This window comes from Gastrolobium bilobum, unplaced genomic scaffold (assembly GCF_033153095.1).
Source record: "Gastrolobium bilobum isolate Gb01-03AN ecotype WA unplaced genomic scaffold, APGP_CSIRO_Gbil_v1 utg66855, whole genome shotgun sequence".
Classification (NCBI taxonomy): domain Eukaryota; kingdom Viridiplantae; phylum Streptophyta; class Magnoliopsida; order Fabales; family Fabaceae; genus Gastrolobium; species Gastrolobium bilobum.
Window position 1 is genome coordinate 20,451 of NW_026895258.1, and position 16,054 is coordinate 36,504.

The 16,054-nt window shown below is 32.8% G+C and overlaps 2 protein-coding genes across 5 annotated transcripts; one reads left to right on the forward strand and one right to left on the reverse strand.

Annotated features, from left to right (window-relative positions):
• The first annotated feature begins 4,369 nt into the window (after window positions 1-4,369).
• Window positions 4,370-6,341, forward strand: LOC133302304 (uncharacterized). Its single transcript, XM_061502063.1, has 6 exons — window positions 4,370-4,553; window positions 4,765-4,895; window positions 5,030-5,206; window positions 5,303-5,401; window positions 5,497-5,742; window positions 5,915-6,341. Exons 2-6 carry the CDS (start codon window positions 4,830-4,832, stop codon window positions 6,197-6,199), a joined length of 873 nt encoding a protein of 290 aa, XP_061358047.1. The 5' UTR covers window positions 4,370-4,553; window positions 4,765-4,829; the 3' UTR covers window positions 6,200-6,341.
• Window positions 6,342-6,455: 114 nt separating this feature from the next.
• LOC133302276 (uncharacterized protein At1g01500-like) lies at window positions 6,456-9,931 on the reverse strand. 4 transcript variants are annotated; one of them, XM_061502049.1, is made up of 4 exons: window positions 9,883-9,931; window positions 9,754-9,804; window positions 8,657-9,472; window positions 6,467-6,910 (listed from the first exon to the last, which is right to left on the reverse strand). In XM_061502049.1, exons 3-4 carry the CDS (start codon window positions 9,371-9,373, stop codon window positions 6,677-6,679), a joined length of 951 nt encoding a protein of 316 aa, XP_061358033.1. In that variant the 5' UTR covers window positions 9,374-9,472; window positions 9,754-9,804; window positions 9,883-9,931; the 3' UTR covers window positions 6,467-6,676. The 4 variants fall into 4 exon arrangements, with proteins under 4 accessions (XP_061358039.1, XP_061358033.1, XP_061358028.1 ...); XM_061502055.1 differs by lacking the exons at window positions 9,754-9,804; window positions 9,883-9,931 and adding an exon at window positions 7,533-7,535 and having other exon boundaries at window positions 6,456-6,910; window positions 8,657-9,610; XM_061502044.1 differs by having other exon boundaries at window positions 9,754-9,917.
• Between the last annotated feature and the right edge of the window lie 6,123 nt (window positions 9,932-16,054).

Genomic DNA, 16,054 nt, shown 5'->3' on the forward strand with positions numbered 1-16,054 from the left:
CTCCTTTGTATGACCCTAAAATGAGTTTAGGTCATTTTCAAAGGAGGTATATGTTCGGAGATACTATTTCGCAAAGTGAGAACACTTTTATGCTTAAAATAATTTATATAGGTGCCTAAGCTTGGGTTTAGGCACTAGACAAAAAGAAATCTTATATCTCCTTTGTAATGAGCACTCTACCTTAAATTGGAAAAAATAGGCTTTAAGGTGCTAAGAGGAGTAATAAGTGTTATGAAGGCCTTTTGAAACTATCCTAAGACTAGGTAAATGTATGGAATTATTTGGGGATCTGTTGAACAAAGAACCACCCACCCATAGTCTAATATTGTAAGTTAAAATAAAAATGGTTATGACTTGTGTGTATGACATAATATTGCCATAAGAATTGATAAGTAAAAGATGAAATCAATAAATGGTGTGTCTGGTTAATTACTTGGCTTTGAACCATTTTATTGATATTTGTGTGGATACCCTATTTTAGGTGCGCCTAGGAGTCTTGTTGAGGATCCTACATCAGAGGAGGCTAGGTAACTCTTATTTCGGGTAGGCCATTTATACAGCTTTGAGAGGTAAGCTCTATGTTTAAGGAGTTCGCTCCTACTTTGTGTTATGCCATAGTGTACGGACTATGGTCGGGTTGTATGATATGTATGAGATATATGATATAGATGCATTCAGATAGAGCTATATGATGATGTGATATGACATGTTTTATGTGGTATGTATGATGATTCTTGGCCTTTGAATCAGTGTGCATCAACTCCATGTAAGGGAGAGACCCTTGGGAATAACGGTGTACACCAATGAGATATTCCATGTAGGGGAGAGACCCTTGGGAATAAGTGCGTTGATTTTCACTTGGAGAGAGGTCCTTGGGGAATGATTGCGTACTTCAGAGATGTTATATGAGATATGTTCAGTACAATATGATATATGATGTATATGATATTTTGTATATTATGTATCTGACTGTCATGCAGAAAATGGGCCCAAGGTATGGAGAGTTCTCTATAAACCTGGAGCTTACTGGAGATTCATCTCTCACCCCGTTTGAGGATATGATTTCAGGTACACAGTTAGCTGGAGAGCCCTTATGGGGCAAGGACCCTACTCGTGGCTAGAGGTGCTAACATGAGGATATGGAGTTTTGGGTAGCCAGAGGCTACTATTTATTATAGATGTTATTTTTGGAGAGCATGTATTGTTGTATTTTGTGCTCTAATTATTTAAGGATCTTGATGTCTGATCCAGAGTTATGTATATGGCCTGTATATGTGCTGCACATGCTTTTCGCTTTTGATGCATGTACATTTTAGTATAAAGGCATTATTATGAGATGAGGTATATTCTGATATGTGATTATTATATGCTGCTAGATTTAGAAGCACAGAGTCTTGTATGAATGCACCCATGGATGAGTTTTATAGTCATATGTGATATATATGATATATTAGGATGCATGTGCTTATCAGGACATTATGAGTGATTATATCCCCATTTATCCGAGAAACAAACAAAACTTTGTCCATTTTGAGACTCCGTATGGAATGACACTTGTGGTCATCTCCTGATGGTAGGTGATATTTGACTATGATTATTGATCACAAATGTATTAGAGAAAGAAAGTATATTAGGAATAAGTAAGAAAAGATGTATGTGTTGCAATATATCATGTGAATTAAAGGAAAGAAAAGAAAAAGGAAAAATTTAGCTCGTACTTCCGTTAATCGAGTTAAAAGATTAAGTAAGACTTCCGCTGATACATGTTTAAATATCGTATGTATGTTAATTGAACCGGTTCGAGACATGGATGTTACAAAGAGCTACGCGTTGGAAAAATTTTATAGAAATTTTTTTGAACATATATTCGAGTACATGCCCATATACTCGAGTACAGCCCATAAACAGAAAATACTCGAGTACATGGGTTGTATACTCAGTTATATGTTCATGGGACTTGATATACTTGAGAATATGGTCATATACTCGAGTATATTGATCGGTCAACGATCAAACAGGAGCAAATTGATATATAAGTTTTTTTTTTGGTACATTGCCAGGAGGTATCCCCATTCAACCTTCTCCGGGCACCATGCCCTCGGGGTACGGCCCGTTCGGGCTAGCTCCTTATTGTAACAGTGGGTCCACTAAGCTTTGCAACCGGAGAAAGGACGACACTAATCCCGCAACCGAAGATTTTTTGGCTTATCCTCTGGTCCCCAAAGATTTTCCAAGAAACTGCTTGAGACAGGGTTTGATCCCTGCACCAAGCAATCCTTTGGGAGCTCAGCTGCCAACTGAGCTACCCTTGGGAGTTTGATATATAATTTTAGGACAAGAGCAAAGTGATATTTTTTAAATAAAAGAAAGGGCAAAATAGTCAAATAGCCAATATTTGCCGGCAAAATATGAATCTATATTTCTCCGTCGTCATATATGCTTTCACAAAAAATTAGATTGAATATAAATATTAGACGGACTAAAAAGACAGATAAAATTTCTTACTAGACATATAACATGTGCACTATTTTTCACAGTTCAACTATAATTTTCTTTTTCGAAGTTAAAAAATAAACCAGTTTTCCAAATTGAAGTTACTTGTATCCCTTCATGAAGTATAGTAGAATTTTTTTCTTCAATTTTTTTATTTTTTTAATGTAAAGGTGAACTTTCAATTTATTTTTTTGGGTCAGTGACTCGTTCCTATCAATTTGATTTAGAATCGGTGTTGTTCGAATCAAGTTGTGTATTGATATCATAGGGTTGTTAGACAATGAACATCTTTTGCGTGCTATTCTTTTTGAAATGTACAGAAAAGTTGGTTAAAAGCAAGAGTGCAACCAAAAGCAGACAGCACAGGAGTTAAAAAGATTGACCTTTTATTTACGGAGGTAGCATCAGCACGCTACTTTGTGGTGGAGATTGGAGTGAAGAGAGAAGATTTTTGTTTGGTCGTGTTGGAATTTTTCTCATAACTTTACACATATAGCTTGAAAGTGGAAGTGCCATGATGTAGTCCATCTCACCTAACATTTTATATTGTTCGTTTGTGTTGTGGCAGACTAGCAGGGGAATATAATCTTGAAACTACGAAATTTTTCATATTTTAACATTTTTCAGTCTTTCAAGATAAAGGATATTCTCACAACTAAAATTTTTCACTATCAACTTACTACCTATCTAATTACCATTAGATTAATATTTTCTCTCTCTTCAAAAACTTTTTAACATTCTCTTTCTTTGATCCAATGGTGATGTGATGGGTAACAAGTTAGTAGTAAGAATTTTTGGTAGTTAGATATTGGCCTAAATAAAAGAGCTTACATTCACTTGTATTACATCTAATTTGTATTAAAATATGCCAACAATCAAAGAACTTGTTTTTATCCACTATGACAATAGTTTTTGTTTTTGTTTTTGTTTTTACGGTGAGAGATAATTTTCTCATTTTTAACTTTCCTTGGAAATTGAATGATTTCGAATTCTAACACTAAATACAAAAGAATTCACTAATTGAACTAACAGACCCTGCTATAACCTATAGAATCGAAATAAAAAAAATTAAATTTGAGAAAGAGATATATTAAGATGCCTCCCTTGATGAAAATAAAAGAAACAAAAATTCATGATAAACCCCAACAATTATCATATGGTAAAAAAGTTTATCCTTTTAAATGATACAACTTAAATCCTTTCACTCTCACAAAGAGGTGGGACCCACACCTTTATTTTTTTTGTCAACTCTCTCTCTCTCCTCCTTTATCTATCTCTCTCTCTTAAAATGACACAACTCTACATCTTTTAAAATGATACACACTTTTCCCTTATCATATTTAATTTTTCTTGTTTTCAGTTCTTTATTCATACCAACAAACCATTATAATATGATATCAAACTGAGAATAACCTTGTAGCTATTATTTCTGAAGAATCATGAATTTAACAACTAGCATGAATAAAATAAAAAGCTCTAGAAAGTTTAAAAAAGAAGAAGGAAGCGTGGCATACAGTAAGCAAGTAAAATTCATTAACTGTGAAAGCAAAAAAAAAAAAAAAAAAAAAAAAAGTCATTAACTGTACAAAATAGGAATTATCTTGAGAGAAATCTTTGAAACTACGTTTAAAATAAAATTACAAATTATGTATTCTAAAAAATACGTAGACATAATTTTTCTTTTCTCTTTCTTCGAAAAAATATGTCAACATAAGTGTTATATTTTTATTGGGCGATGTAAATACGACTAGTATATTAAAATTTTCGCTCATGAAGGGTCCTATTTGTTTTTACCATTTTGACATCTGAAAAGGATACCCATGTGTCTTTTACGTATTAGGACAGAAACATTTTCTTCAATGGTACAGTTTGTCTAGCTGTGATTTAGAACTCCCTTTATTCCCTTCTCATTTTTTTTCTTGTTCACTTTGTTCTTGTTTTGTTCTTTTTTATTGTGGTCGTGTTGTTCTTTGAATGCTTTAAAGTCTTTCACACGCACAAAACACTTTTTTCTCTTCTCTCCTCATTTTTTGGTCAGTCTTCCCCAAGATCCTTTGGAGGTTTGTGAATTAGTGTCTTCTTGATGTTCTTTTTTCTGTTCAATCAAGGATCTGTTGTAATAAGTAGAAATAGCTTTTGCTTACTAAAATATTCTGATTGTGCAATTTATGAGCTTCTTGAGACAGTATATTTTATCCTTGTTATGGTTTCTGTGTGTGGCTTTGCTTTTTTGTTAGTGTTTATTTATTTATTTATTTTTTTGATTGTCAGAGACATAGAAATTGGTTGTGAAAAACAGAAGCACTTGTTTCCAAGTATAGGAATCTTCAGTTGCCATGTTTCATCGCTGGACCAATTCTCAACAAGGCCAGCAAAGCAACGAGGTTTATGCAGAATCCAAGGTAAGTTGTTTTTGTTTGGTGATATATTATTATGATTATGATTATGATTATTATTATTATGATTATTATTATGATTATTACCTGTTAATTAAGCATCATGGTTCTGATTCTGAATATTAAAATTCTACAAGCAGGTTAAAGAGCTCAAGGGTGCAATTGGACCCTTATCAGGACGCAGTTTGATGTATTGCACTGATGCTTGTTTGAGGAGATATCTGGAAGCTCGCAACTGGAATGTAGAAAAGTCCAAGAAGATGTTGGAGGACACACTCAAATGGAGATCAACCTATAAGCCTGAGGAAATTCGCTGGGTAAGCAGTGTGTTTTGTTGTTCTCATTCTTGATGATTTTGATGCATATATATATATGGTGTCTGAAATACTGTTTAAGGTATTATCATTTGTCAGCATGAGGTTGCAATGGAAGGTGAGACTGGGAAATTATACAGAGCAAGTTTTCATGACAGACAAGGAAGGACTGTTCTTATTTTGAGACCTGGAATGCAGGTATCATCATGATGGTTTGGAGAATTTTGGTTTTAACTATAGTTTCCTAGGGCTTTATGGGTGTTGAAATTGAATATTTATTTGATGTGGTGCAGAATACTTCTTCAATGGAGAATCAGATAAGGCATCTGGTGTATCTTTTGGAAAATGCTATGCTTAACCTTCCACCAGGTCAAGAACAAATGGCATGGTTGATAGATTTCACTGGTTGGTCATTGACCAACAATGTGCCTATTAAATCAGCTAGAGAGACCATTAACATTCTACAGAACCATTACCCTGAGAGGCTTGGCATAGCATTTCTTTACAACCCCCCACGAGTTTTTGAAGCTTTTTGGAAGGTTTGTTGACTTTGCTCTAGGTGTTAGCATTTTAATGACATACAAAATAGTACATCTTTTCATGCCTCAATAGTCACTATTATTGATATAATTGAATTGCACGCATAATTTGGAATGTAATAGTTACTCAATTTTTGTGCTGAAGTTGAAGGTTGTACTTCTATTTATGCAGATAGTAAAGTACTTCTTGGATAACAAGACATTTCAGAAGGTAAAGTTTGTCTACCCCAAAAATAAAGATAGCGTGGAGCTCATGAAGTCTTATTTTGAAGAGGAAAATCTTCCCAAAGAACTAGGTGGAAAAAGCATATTGAACTATAACCACGAGGAGTTCTCCAAATTAATGGCTCAGGATGATTTGAAATGTGCAGATTTTTGGGGATCTGATGGCAAGCTTTCAAATCACATTGGTAACGGGCATGCTGCAGCAGAGGTTGCTCCTGATGTGTTAGCTTAGTGGAGATATCAATACTAATCATTGTAACCATTAGCTCTGGGCAAGTTGTGACTAAGGGGCACATCCCCAGTTTGGTTAATTACTGCCAAGAGGGATTTATAATACATTAATCCTCTTTTTAATGCATCACTATTCAAGAGGAACTTTTGAATTATCGCAATTGCAATGTTGCTGATTAAAAAGGTACTCATTCAGCTATAAAAAGTACCATGCTATTTTCCCTAGTACCATTTTTGGCATCAGATTCCCAGAAAAACATTTGATCATTTACATGAAAAAGCATTCCAATCAAGTTACAACCTACAGAATCACACAATCGTACAATAAATGACGAGATCCCAATAACAAAATTGAACATCTATACCATCCTTCGAAGGCTTCTGAAATAAGGCTAAACAAAAGGAAACTACCAAGTTTACCCATGATAGCTTGTAGGCTTCAAACTATAGAGCATTAAAATTTCTACTCATAAAGGGGTTATATGAATCGTCTTATAAATTTACGAGTAGTTGTTTGGTATGAACTCACCAATAGGCTAACCCCTAAACCAACTCCTACACAGATGCCTAGCCCAATTCCAACACCAACTCGTACCCCAGCATTAAACCATGATAGTTCACCATCTTCCCCATCTATGTATCCTGTTCTTTGCCAATACATGTTGTTGTACTCCTCCTCTTGTTCTGGTTTGAAGCTTCTGTAGTCAGCTACCTATGAAGCAAAACAGAACGAGGAATAAGGGGGCTGTAACAGGAAATATAGCAAAAGCTAGTCACAGTAAATACAGCATTTTCATAAAAGCAAAGTGATCATAATCACACAAACCATTGGGATACCCTGAGTACATGGAAATTCCACCGCCATAATTTATTGTCAATAGTTATGAAATTGAAGATGCAATACTACGACAAATTAACTGAAAATAATTCATATAAAGGGCAAAGAGCAAACCCCGATGCACAAGGTTTCTCGGCTTGCGAGGATAGGAGTGAAAGTCAATTGTATGCAGTCTTACCTTCTTTGCATTTGTAAAGAGGAAATGCAAAGAGTATGTTTTATAACACAAATAAATTTTTTACATGATCAAAAGATCTGTTTGAATGGAATTCTGACTATTCATCCAAAGAAAATCTAAGACAGAGCAATGAAAAGATACTCACAAAGTAAATGTTGCAAAGAAGATGAAACCATCAATGAAAAGTCAAGCTCTTAATGCAGATAATCAGAAGTAATGCGTTTGTATCATAAAAGAGGGGGTAGATTGAATGTTTTGGTGTAATTGGACTAGTCTTTGTCAATCCATTTTAGAAACTCACACCTTTTAGTTGTATACTGCCTTTTGAGGTTAGAAAAGGTGAAGGAATTGAAGTTAAAAGTGAGAAGTTATTCTAAAAAGTGACATTTTTCTTTCAGCCAACTCATATGTAAGTAAAGCTCAGAAATCCTCCACACTGTAAAAGATCACGAATCATTCCAAACTTTAATTGATATTATACCGGTTTCACATCTGAGAAAGATCAAATTCGATAGAGATTGAGGCAAATAAAAAGGATGAACTTGGGATATCAAATACGCATATCTTGATACAACTACATCCATTATGCAAAGGTTATATATGATAGAATTATTTAGCGATTATAGAAAACATGGACACGCTGATAAGATAGTTGGAAATGTCAACTGAGCAAAGAAAGGCAGTATTAGTAAGATAGATATCTAAAACCTTGTTGTCTCCTCGTGAGTTTTGAGAATGAGATGTAACCATAACCATAACCTCACATTTCATGTGTATTTTTCCAAATGAACTGCATACAAGTATCCCACTTTGGATTATGGAGTTATATATCATATACAAATAAAGACCATTTATCTTCAAGCACACACACAGATGCACAGGCGCTACCTACAGTGTGTGCAGCCCCACTACCAATTGTCCTTTTATGCCAGAGGCTGTTTCCAAGGGGCATTGGAAAATACCAAACATAAAATAATAAGGTAAATTAGTAGTTTCCCATAAATAATAATAAAAATGTGTATTATGTTTGCCCATACTACAATGACACTTCTAGGATAGGCTTTATTCAGAAGTTGGGACCAATGTCTAAAGAAAATGGTGGTAAACAAAGAGTGACCAAAACACAGATAACTTAACACACAATTCGTATTATCCAGCAAAGGAATGTAGTCATAGAAGATCACTAACATGAAATTTCAGTATTATCCAGGAAATTTTCCATATTTATATGAAATCTTAGTCCAAGAACATACTTTAGTCATAACTTAATACAGACTTTGTATCATACAGGAAATTTGCCACATTTTTATGAAATCTTAGTGCAAGAAATACGCATCCCATGATATCCCAAATGGACTAAAAGATACAAGCATCAGAAATCATACAAAAAAAAAGAAGCCCATTTCTGCTAATGTAATATAAAAAAAGTTCTGCATTTTTACCTGCAAATCAAGTCCATGATCAGATGCATCTTTCTGGCACTCAGTTGTTTCATATTCAGGAATGACATCCAACGTGCATTTCCTAGTATGCTTCTTCCGGCAATTGAGCTGCAGTGTCTTAGTTAAGATTATGGGCGTTCCTGAGAAGCTTCCAGCAACATAAACCTCAATTTCAGGACAATGTAATTCAGGGATAGCAACATGTTTTCCCTTGAAGAAGCCACTGCTAGGTGTCATTTCTGTTTCACAAATCATGCTCCATCTCTTCGCATTACTCCTTGATTCCCCAACAAAACCGTTGCTATTAGACATCTCAAGAACCCCAGAGAGAATGCAATGCTCTTTATCATAAACCTCAAACTTCATGCTCCCATTCAAACGTATACTATCTGTGTTCACAAAGGTAGCTTCTTCAGATTTCTTATCCACTCGGTCCCTTCTGAGAACTGAACACTCTCCATCAGAGTACACGCTGCTTCTAACACCATTTACCTCTAAAAGGGTATCAGGGCTAAGAGGAATATGATTAAGAGAGAGAAACTCAGGGGTTGATTCATCCACCTGAAACCCACTAACTCTGACATAAAAGACTCTTAGATCAAACCAAGGTGATGATAGTTTGATGCAGGGTTTATAAGGAGAGTATTTAATGATCTCAAGACTTCTATTGGTTGATTCTCCATTGCATGTTGCCTCATAAGATTCTTCCATGTTCATATCCACTCACTCAATCACTGAAATCCTCTATGGTTATAGATTTGAAAGCATCGTTGGAAGTTGAACCATCAAATTCTACATCAAGTTGCCAATTGAAACCTGCTTCATAATCAACCAAGTATTTGATATTCTCAGATAATCTAAGCAATAAATCTTGTACCACTTATAAGAAAAACCAAAAACGTAGAACTATATATTATGGTACAAAATCAAATCTAGAGAAACATGAAAAAAATAAAGGGAAAAAGGTTCACGACCACAAACAAATTCAATCCTTCATTTAACGCAAATAAGCAATAACTATGGAAAATGTTTCAGCCACAAACTTAATCTCTTAACACAACCACGGATTATGCAATCAAATTCTAAAACCAAAGTACCTTTCAGATCGTGGTCGTGGCAGGCTACGCAGCAATGACAACTTTGTGTTCCTGAAAAACCATACAATAATTTTAATATCTCAAAAATAAAATAAGAAAGTATATACTTGTTGGATCATTTTTATGTACCCAAAAAATGGTATAACTTTTTATTATTCTATTTGATTCCTCATTTCTCTTAAGCTGATTTAGTAACTTTATTTATTTAATTTCGAAGTGAGATTTTACAATTCAATTAAAATACAAAACAGCATGATGGAGTCTTATATTATAAGATTGCAAGGAAATGGGGCTTCTGACCGGAAAATTTGATCTTATCCGATAGACACGGGGAATTTGCATTTACCGATTTACGTCTTACGAGGTCGGTGGGTCTAAATCGAAAGGGATACATGATGTGACTGTTTTAATAGGAAAAAAATGAAGACCATCAAGTAATAATTTAATTAGTTAAATCAATTAAAATATATAATTAGATTTTATTAAGTTGTAATAATTAATTATAATTATAAAAAATACAACTATTTGATTCAATCAGTTTAATTTTTTTTTTATAAAGCATTATTGTGTGATTTACTTGCAAAATCATGACGTGAATTATCCAATTTTTGGATTTAGAATAAAAAATTGATATTAATTAAAGAACTTTTATATATTTATTAAATATTTTTAAGTCTTTAATATAAATAAATATTTAATTTTTTATTTTATTTCTTTAAATGGTGACATGATATCTATTTTTAAGATTCTAAACAATTACCTCTTATAAATAAAGGGGAAAATACTTCTTATGTGACTGCAGAAGGGAAAACTTGCAGCAACACATGATACGCGTCCGAATACTGGTTTTTTTTTTTGATAGAATCCGCACGTGTATCCTAGGATCCGCACGTGTATCCTAGTGTTAAAAATTTGCTGCAACTTTTTTCATCAGCAATCACATAAGAAGCGACGGACCCATAAATAAACTAGAATATTTACTAGATTTAGAAACCAAAGAAGAAGAAGAAATAAGAACGATAGACAAACCAAAATCAATAAAAAAAAAAATGCATATGGGAACTAGTAAGCTCTTCATGTGAAACAAAAAACTTGGCACACACTCTATCTGAGTCAATTGTAAATTTGCTGTTTGTTACTTACCATATATAACAGATTTCAAAGTTACAATGGTCACTATGAAAAGGAAACATTTTACCACATGTGATAAGGGTTGGGGTTTACCAAAGGGAATTATGTGGGGGATGTACATTTTGGAAGAAGGGTTGTGTTGGATTAATGTTGTGCTGGTGGCAAATATTCATGAAAATGGGGCTATACGTTGAGACTACGAAAATTTCTACCACAGTTTATGCAAAAAAAAAATTCAGGAGCTTCACACTATTTTTGTATTTCAGAAAATGGGGTAGAGGGGATGAATTGGAATAGAGGGTTTTGATGAGTAGTAAGGTTGGTTGTTCACTGGAAAGTCCCCCTAAATCATGGGGAAAAAAATGCAAATTCAAATTCTATGCACGTGAAATCTCTATTTGATTTAACTAATAAAGTAATAGTTAGCCAATAATAGAGGGTAATCTTAACTTTCCTAGTTTTTAACATGAGTGGGAGTTATAAATAGACATCACCCCGAAAAGATATGTAATCCCTTTTTTTTTAACTTTTTTTCTTCCATCAATCACCAAGATTTGGTTTTGTAGATCCCATAAACTTGAATCAACGAAAATAATATAGTTGCGAGAAATTCATACATCAGCTTAATATACTTAAATTTAATGTATTAGGTTAGTAAAACATTAATTAGTAATTAAATATCATAATTAATTAAGTGTCAACAATTCATTGGTCTAATTCTTCAAATTTATACTAGATAGTTAAACCTATTTTGCACAAAATCCAAATGAACATGGAAGAAGCAAGATTTTCTTCGGATTCGTATTCTAATGGCCGTGATGAATCTGGCCCACTAAATATAACATCACGGGTTGCTCCCATAGACCCTTACTCGCACCACGGCGTCCTACTTCTTAAAAGAAAGCACCCCCAAAAGGGTTATGGGCTTCCACTTGTTGTCACGATTATCGTTGGAAATTGGCACTCCTAATGCCAATACAATTTATGATAAATTACACACCAATTATATCTCGTAGTAACTTATTTGTTGGATATTAAATTGTCATGAGGATATAATCATTTATGGATAAATCAATGACGATGATCATGACATTCTTTATTATAATATTTTTTTCTCTCATTCCCTTTATCATTGATTTACCTATAAACCGATAGAATTTTCTCATATGATATGACTATGTTAAATAATATATGAAAGGATTTATTTTCATATATATTTTGTAGTAAGAATAAATTTTTTTACACCAAATATTAATAATTGATTTACTTGTATCTAACGAGTTACATATTTAGTAAATTAGAGCGGTTAAATGTAAATATAATCAACGGCCAAGATTAAGAGTATAATTTATACCGATGTAAAATGATCTTCACTTTATATATATATATAAACACATATCTATTCGAGAGAAATCGGTCAGAATCATGTTTTACAACGGACTTTCCACATTCTCGAACATTTGCATGTGTATATGTAACTAAAATATGTATACGTATATTTAGCTAAAATAAAAAATTTCCTTGATTTAGTTTGATCAATTCTAATTTATTAGGGTTTATTTTTTCTAAAGTTACTTTATATAACTTTATCACTGAAACGACGTCGTTTTAGGACTGAAATCATGGTGTGTTTGTAATTTTAATTTATTTTAGAGTTATAATAATCTTTATCATTCTAGTTTTTTAAATTCCCCCCCCCCCCAAAATAACGTTGTTTTGATGAACATTAGATAAAATTATCTAAAGTAACATTAGATACTTTTTTCCAATTTATTATTATTAAATTATGAGAAATAGATACTTACCAAATTTTTTTTATGAGAAATAGATAGAGTAATAATAATAATTTTAAAAGTAGGTATTATGTTTACTGATCTCTCATGAAATATAAAAGCTCACTTATTAGTCTTTCACCATAAAGAAAAGTATCTATTAAAAGGTCTTCAAGTTAACAAAGGATGCTCAAGCAAATTTGCAACTCCTTTACTAACCTTATCTCAAGCCACCCACAATAAGGACCAATTGAAATAGCTTCTTGCCTCACCACTTGTCTCTAAAGCTGGTCATCCTCTCCACTATAAATACAAGTATGCTAAACATAAGGTATATATTTTTTTTTATATGAAAAATATGTTTGCATAAAATCTGACCTAAGCGTTGAAGTATCTTGCAGTTATACCCCCACTTTGTTATAGTGAATACTCATTGATTAAAGTTGCGTTAAATCACTTGTGTAGAAAAAGATCACCATGGTCAGTCTAGATAGAAATGGTTCTGATTATTTATAAAAAAATAAAAAATAGAGTAAACAAGAAATTAAATGAGAATCTTTTTCAAAATTAAATGAGAAATAAAAAAAAATTGTATAGTTTTTATATTATGTATTAGTATTAGAGTTTTTTTTAATGGTGTTAATCGATAGTTTGAACTTTTAATTTTCAAGCCAGTACTAATTATTATTATAACACGATATATATGTTGTCCATTATTTGATTTATTTTTTTGGTAAATACTGTACATTATTTTAACTCGCCCGTGTAATCTAACAACAAAATGAGCTTTTTTTATAGATAATCTGGAGGTATTCTCATACAATCTCCTCCAACTATCACTTTGTCCTTGAAGTACGGTCCTTAAGGTAGCTTCTTATTTGAACAAAAAATGTATCGGACCACTGTCATTGGAGGAAGGGTGAGACTAATCCCCTCAGGGGGAGACAGGTTGCTCTGACCCAAATAAAATGAGCTTTTTAACTATATTTTTTCTATTATCATTTATGTTCACCAAATAGTTTTACAATTAATGTGGATTATCGAAATATAAGAAGAAAGCTTTTCCTTTAACTTCTCATAATCCAAGTCTCATTGTAATTTTGATTCATTTTCAATTTCACATGGATGTCAAATGGAAATTATAAAATAGGAAAATGCCAAATGTCTATACGACTAGGATGGCATATAGGATGGCATACAGGAAGATAGCTCTGTCTTTATGTTTATTTCCATAATAATCTATGGTTACAAAACAAAATATTCTTTTTGTTATATTGTTGGGTAAGTGACTTCTTTATTTAGATGCGGAAGAACACTTAGAGGGGGTGAATAGGTATTTTTTAAATTTTTCAAAAACTTTTTTTTAGTAGATCCTTAAAGTCTAGACAAAGTTGAACTAACAAGTTCAATCACCACACCAACACAATAAGATTGACAGTTATCAATTTATATTACTATTTAAATTCAGTAAACAATCACATAATTTTTCTTTAGTCCCTGTATGCCCAAAATAATTTTTCGCAATGCTAAGAATAATATAGTAACTGAAAGCGTACCTTAGCAATTTACAGAGTATAAACGTAATAATGTAATTTTCTTAAACAAAACAGAAAATATTAGTTTTGTCACATCACTTTTAATATGTCACCAGAAAATCGCTATAGCACTTTTAAACCAGAACTCAGTGTTACTTTAAGTTTTTAAACAGAATATTCAGAAATTAAATTAAAGAGACAAGAGACACGATATATCCTAGTTCACACCCACTAAGCCTAAGTAGGGTGCTACGTCCAGACTGAAGTCGATGCAGATATTTTATTTATCACAAGTGTACCTGTTTTACAAACACACGTCACACAAGCAATCAAACAAAATATCAAAAACCTTCATAGTGCTTACACTGCTCCAAACTCTGAGAATTCTCTTAAGCCGAACCTACGGAGTTTACCAACTCCTCTCACACAAGACCTCCACTCTCCCTAGTGGATTCTTGAGGCTCCAGGCCATGAAACACACTCTCAAGCCAAGACAAGGTCGCCAACCCACACGGTTGCACCTATACACATAGGACAGATTTTTCACACACGCGCACTTCACTTTAAACAAACAATACAATATCTCAGATTTATAACAGGAAATTTATCAACCTATTACAATGTCCTATCACACTTGATATATCAAATAAGGCGCAACAACAAGCTCTAAAATGATATGATGTATGTAGAAAATTTAGAGCACAAGTATATGTATCACAAACTTTAAATTTTCAGGAATAAGGAACTTGTATGTAATACTATCAAGTATCTAAATGATGGACACTTAAAATTTCTGATTTAAACAGAAACTATCACACTATATCCAGAAAATTCAGATTTGTAATTTCTCTCAAAATTCACAAAAATATCAGAATTAGTTCTAGATAAATCTCTTAGTAATAAACCACAAGAAATCTGAATTTTAAGCATAATATACCTTAATTAAAACAAAAAATTCAGATTTAATATTCTAACAATAAAATTTCTAGAACAATTCAAGATTGGGCTTCTAAACAATGAATCTCAAACAAAAATATAAATTAACACAATGTATAACAAGGTATAAAAACAAATTCAGATTTGATATTTTTAATCGATCTTTCACAAAAATTAGAAACACAAATCTTACCCAAAGAGCATCAAGATTTCTATTATGTTCACTTAAAATCAAAATAGAGAAATCGGAATACTCACAATATATCAAAAAGAAAACTGAAAATCAAATCAACAATATCAAGAATCACGAGTATACCAAAGGATGCTCAAAACAAGGTTTAAGATATTACCACAATAGGTTTCAATTTTTCAACAAAGAGAATCAGAGAATGTAGTTAGGGTTCTTGAACTTTTGGTTCCAAGAATTTTGAATTAATTGCTTCAAAACCTTCAATCTTGTGGAATCATGAACATCACCTCAAATCACCCAAACTTGACTGAAAAATCAATCAAGAAACTCATCAACGTTGATACATTTTGTTTAGGGTTCAAGAAGGTGAAAATGTTGATGGAAATTTGGGGATTTTGGAAGAAGATGATTAAACAATCTCACACACTCATGAATGTTACACACAATAAGGCTTCAAAGATATTAATCTCACTAAGATGGCTTTTGCTCTTGAAGAATTTTGAAAAAATGATGAGAGAGGGATTTTTTTGAAGAGAGAGAAATGTATTTTTGAGTTTTGAAAACAGAGAGCACTGAAAACGTTCTTTTAAATCATTTTCCGCTTTGCTCAAACGTTCAAGGACTTGAACGAGTTGATTATTTATCTTGCCATTTTGCTCGAATGTACGAGCATCTGAGCGAGTTAAATTTGTCACCTCGCCGTTTTACTCGAACGTATGAGTATCTGAGTGAGTAAC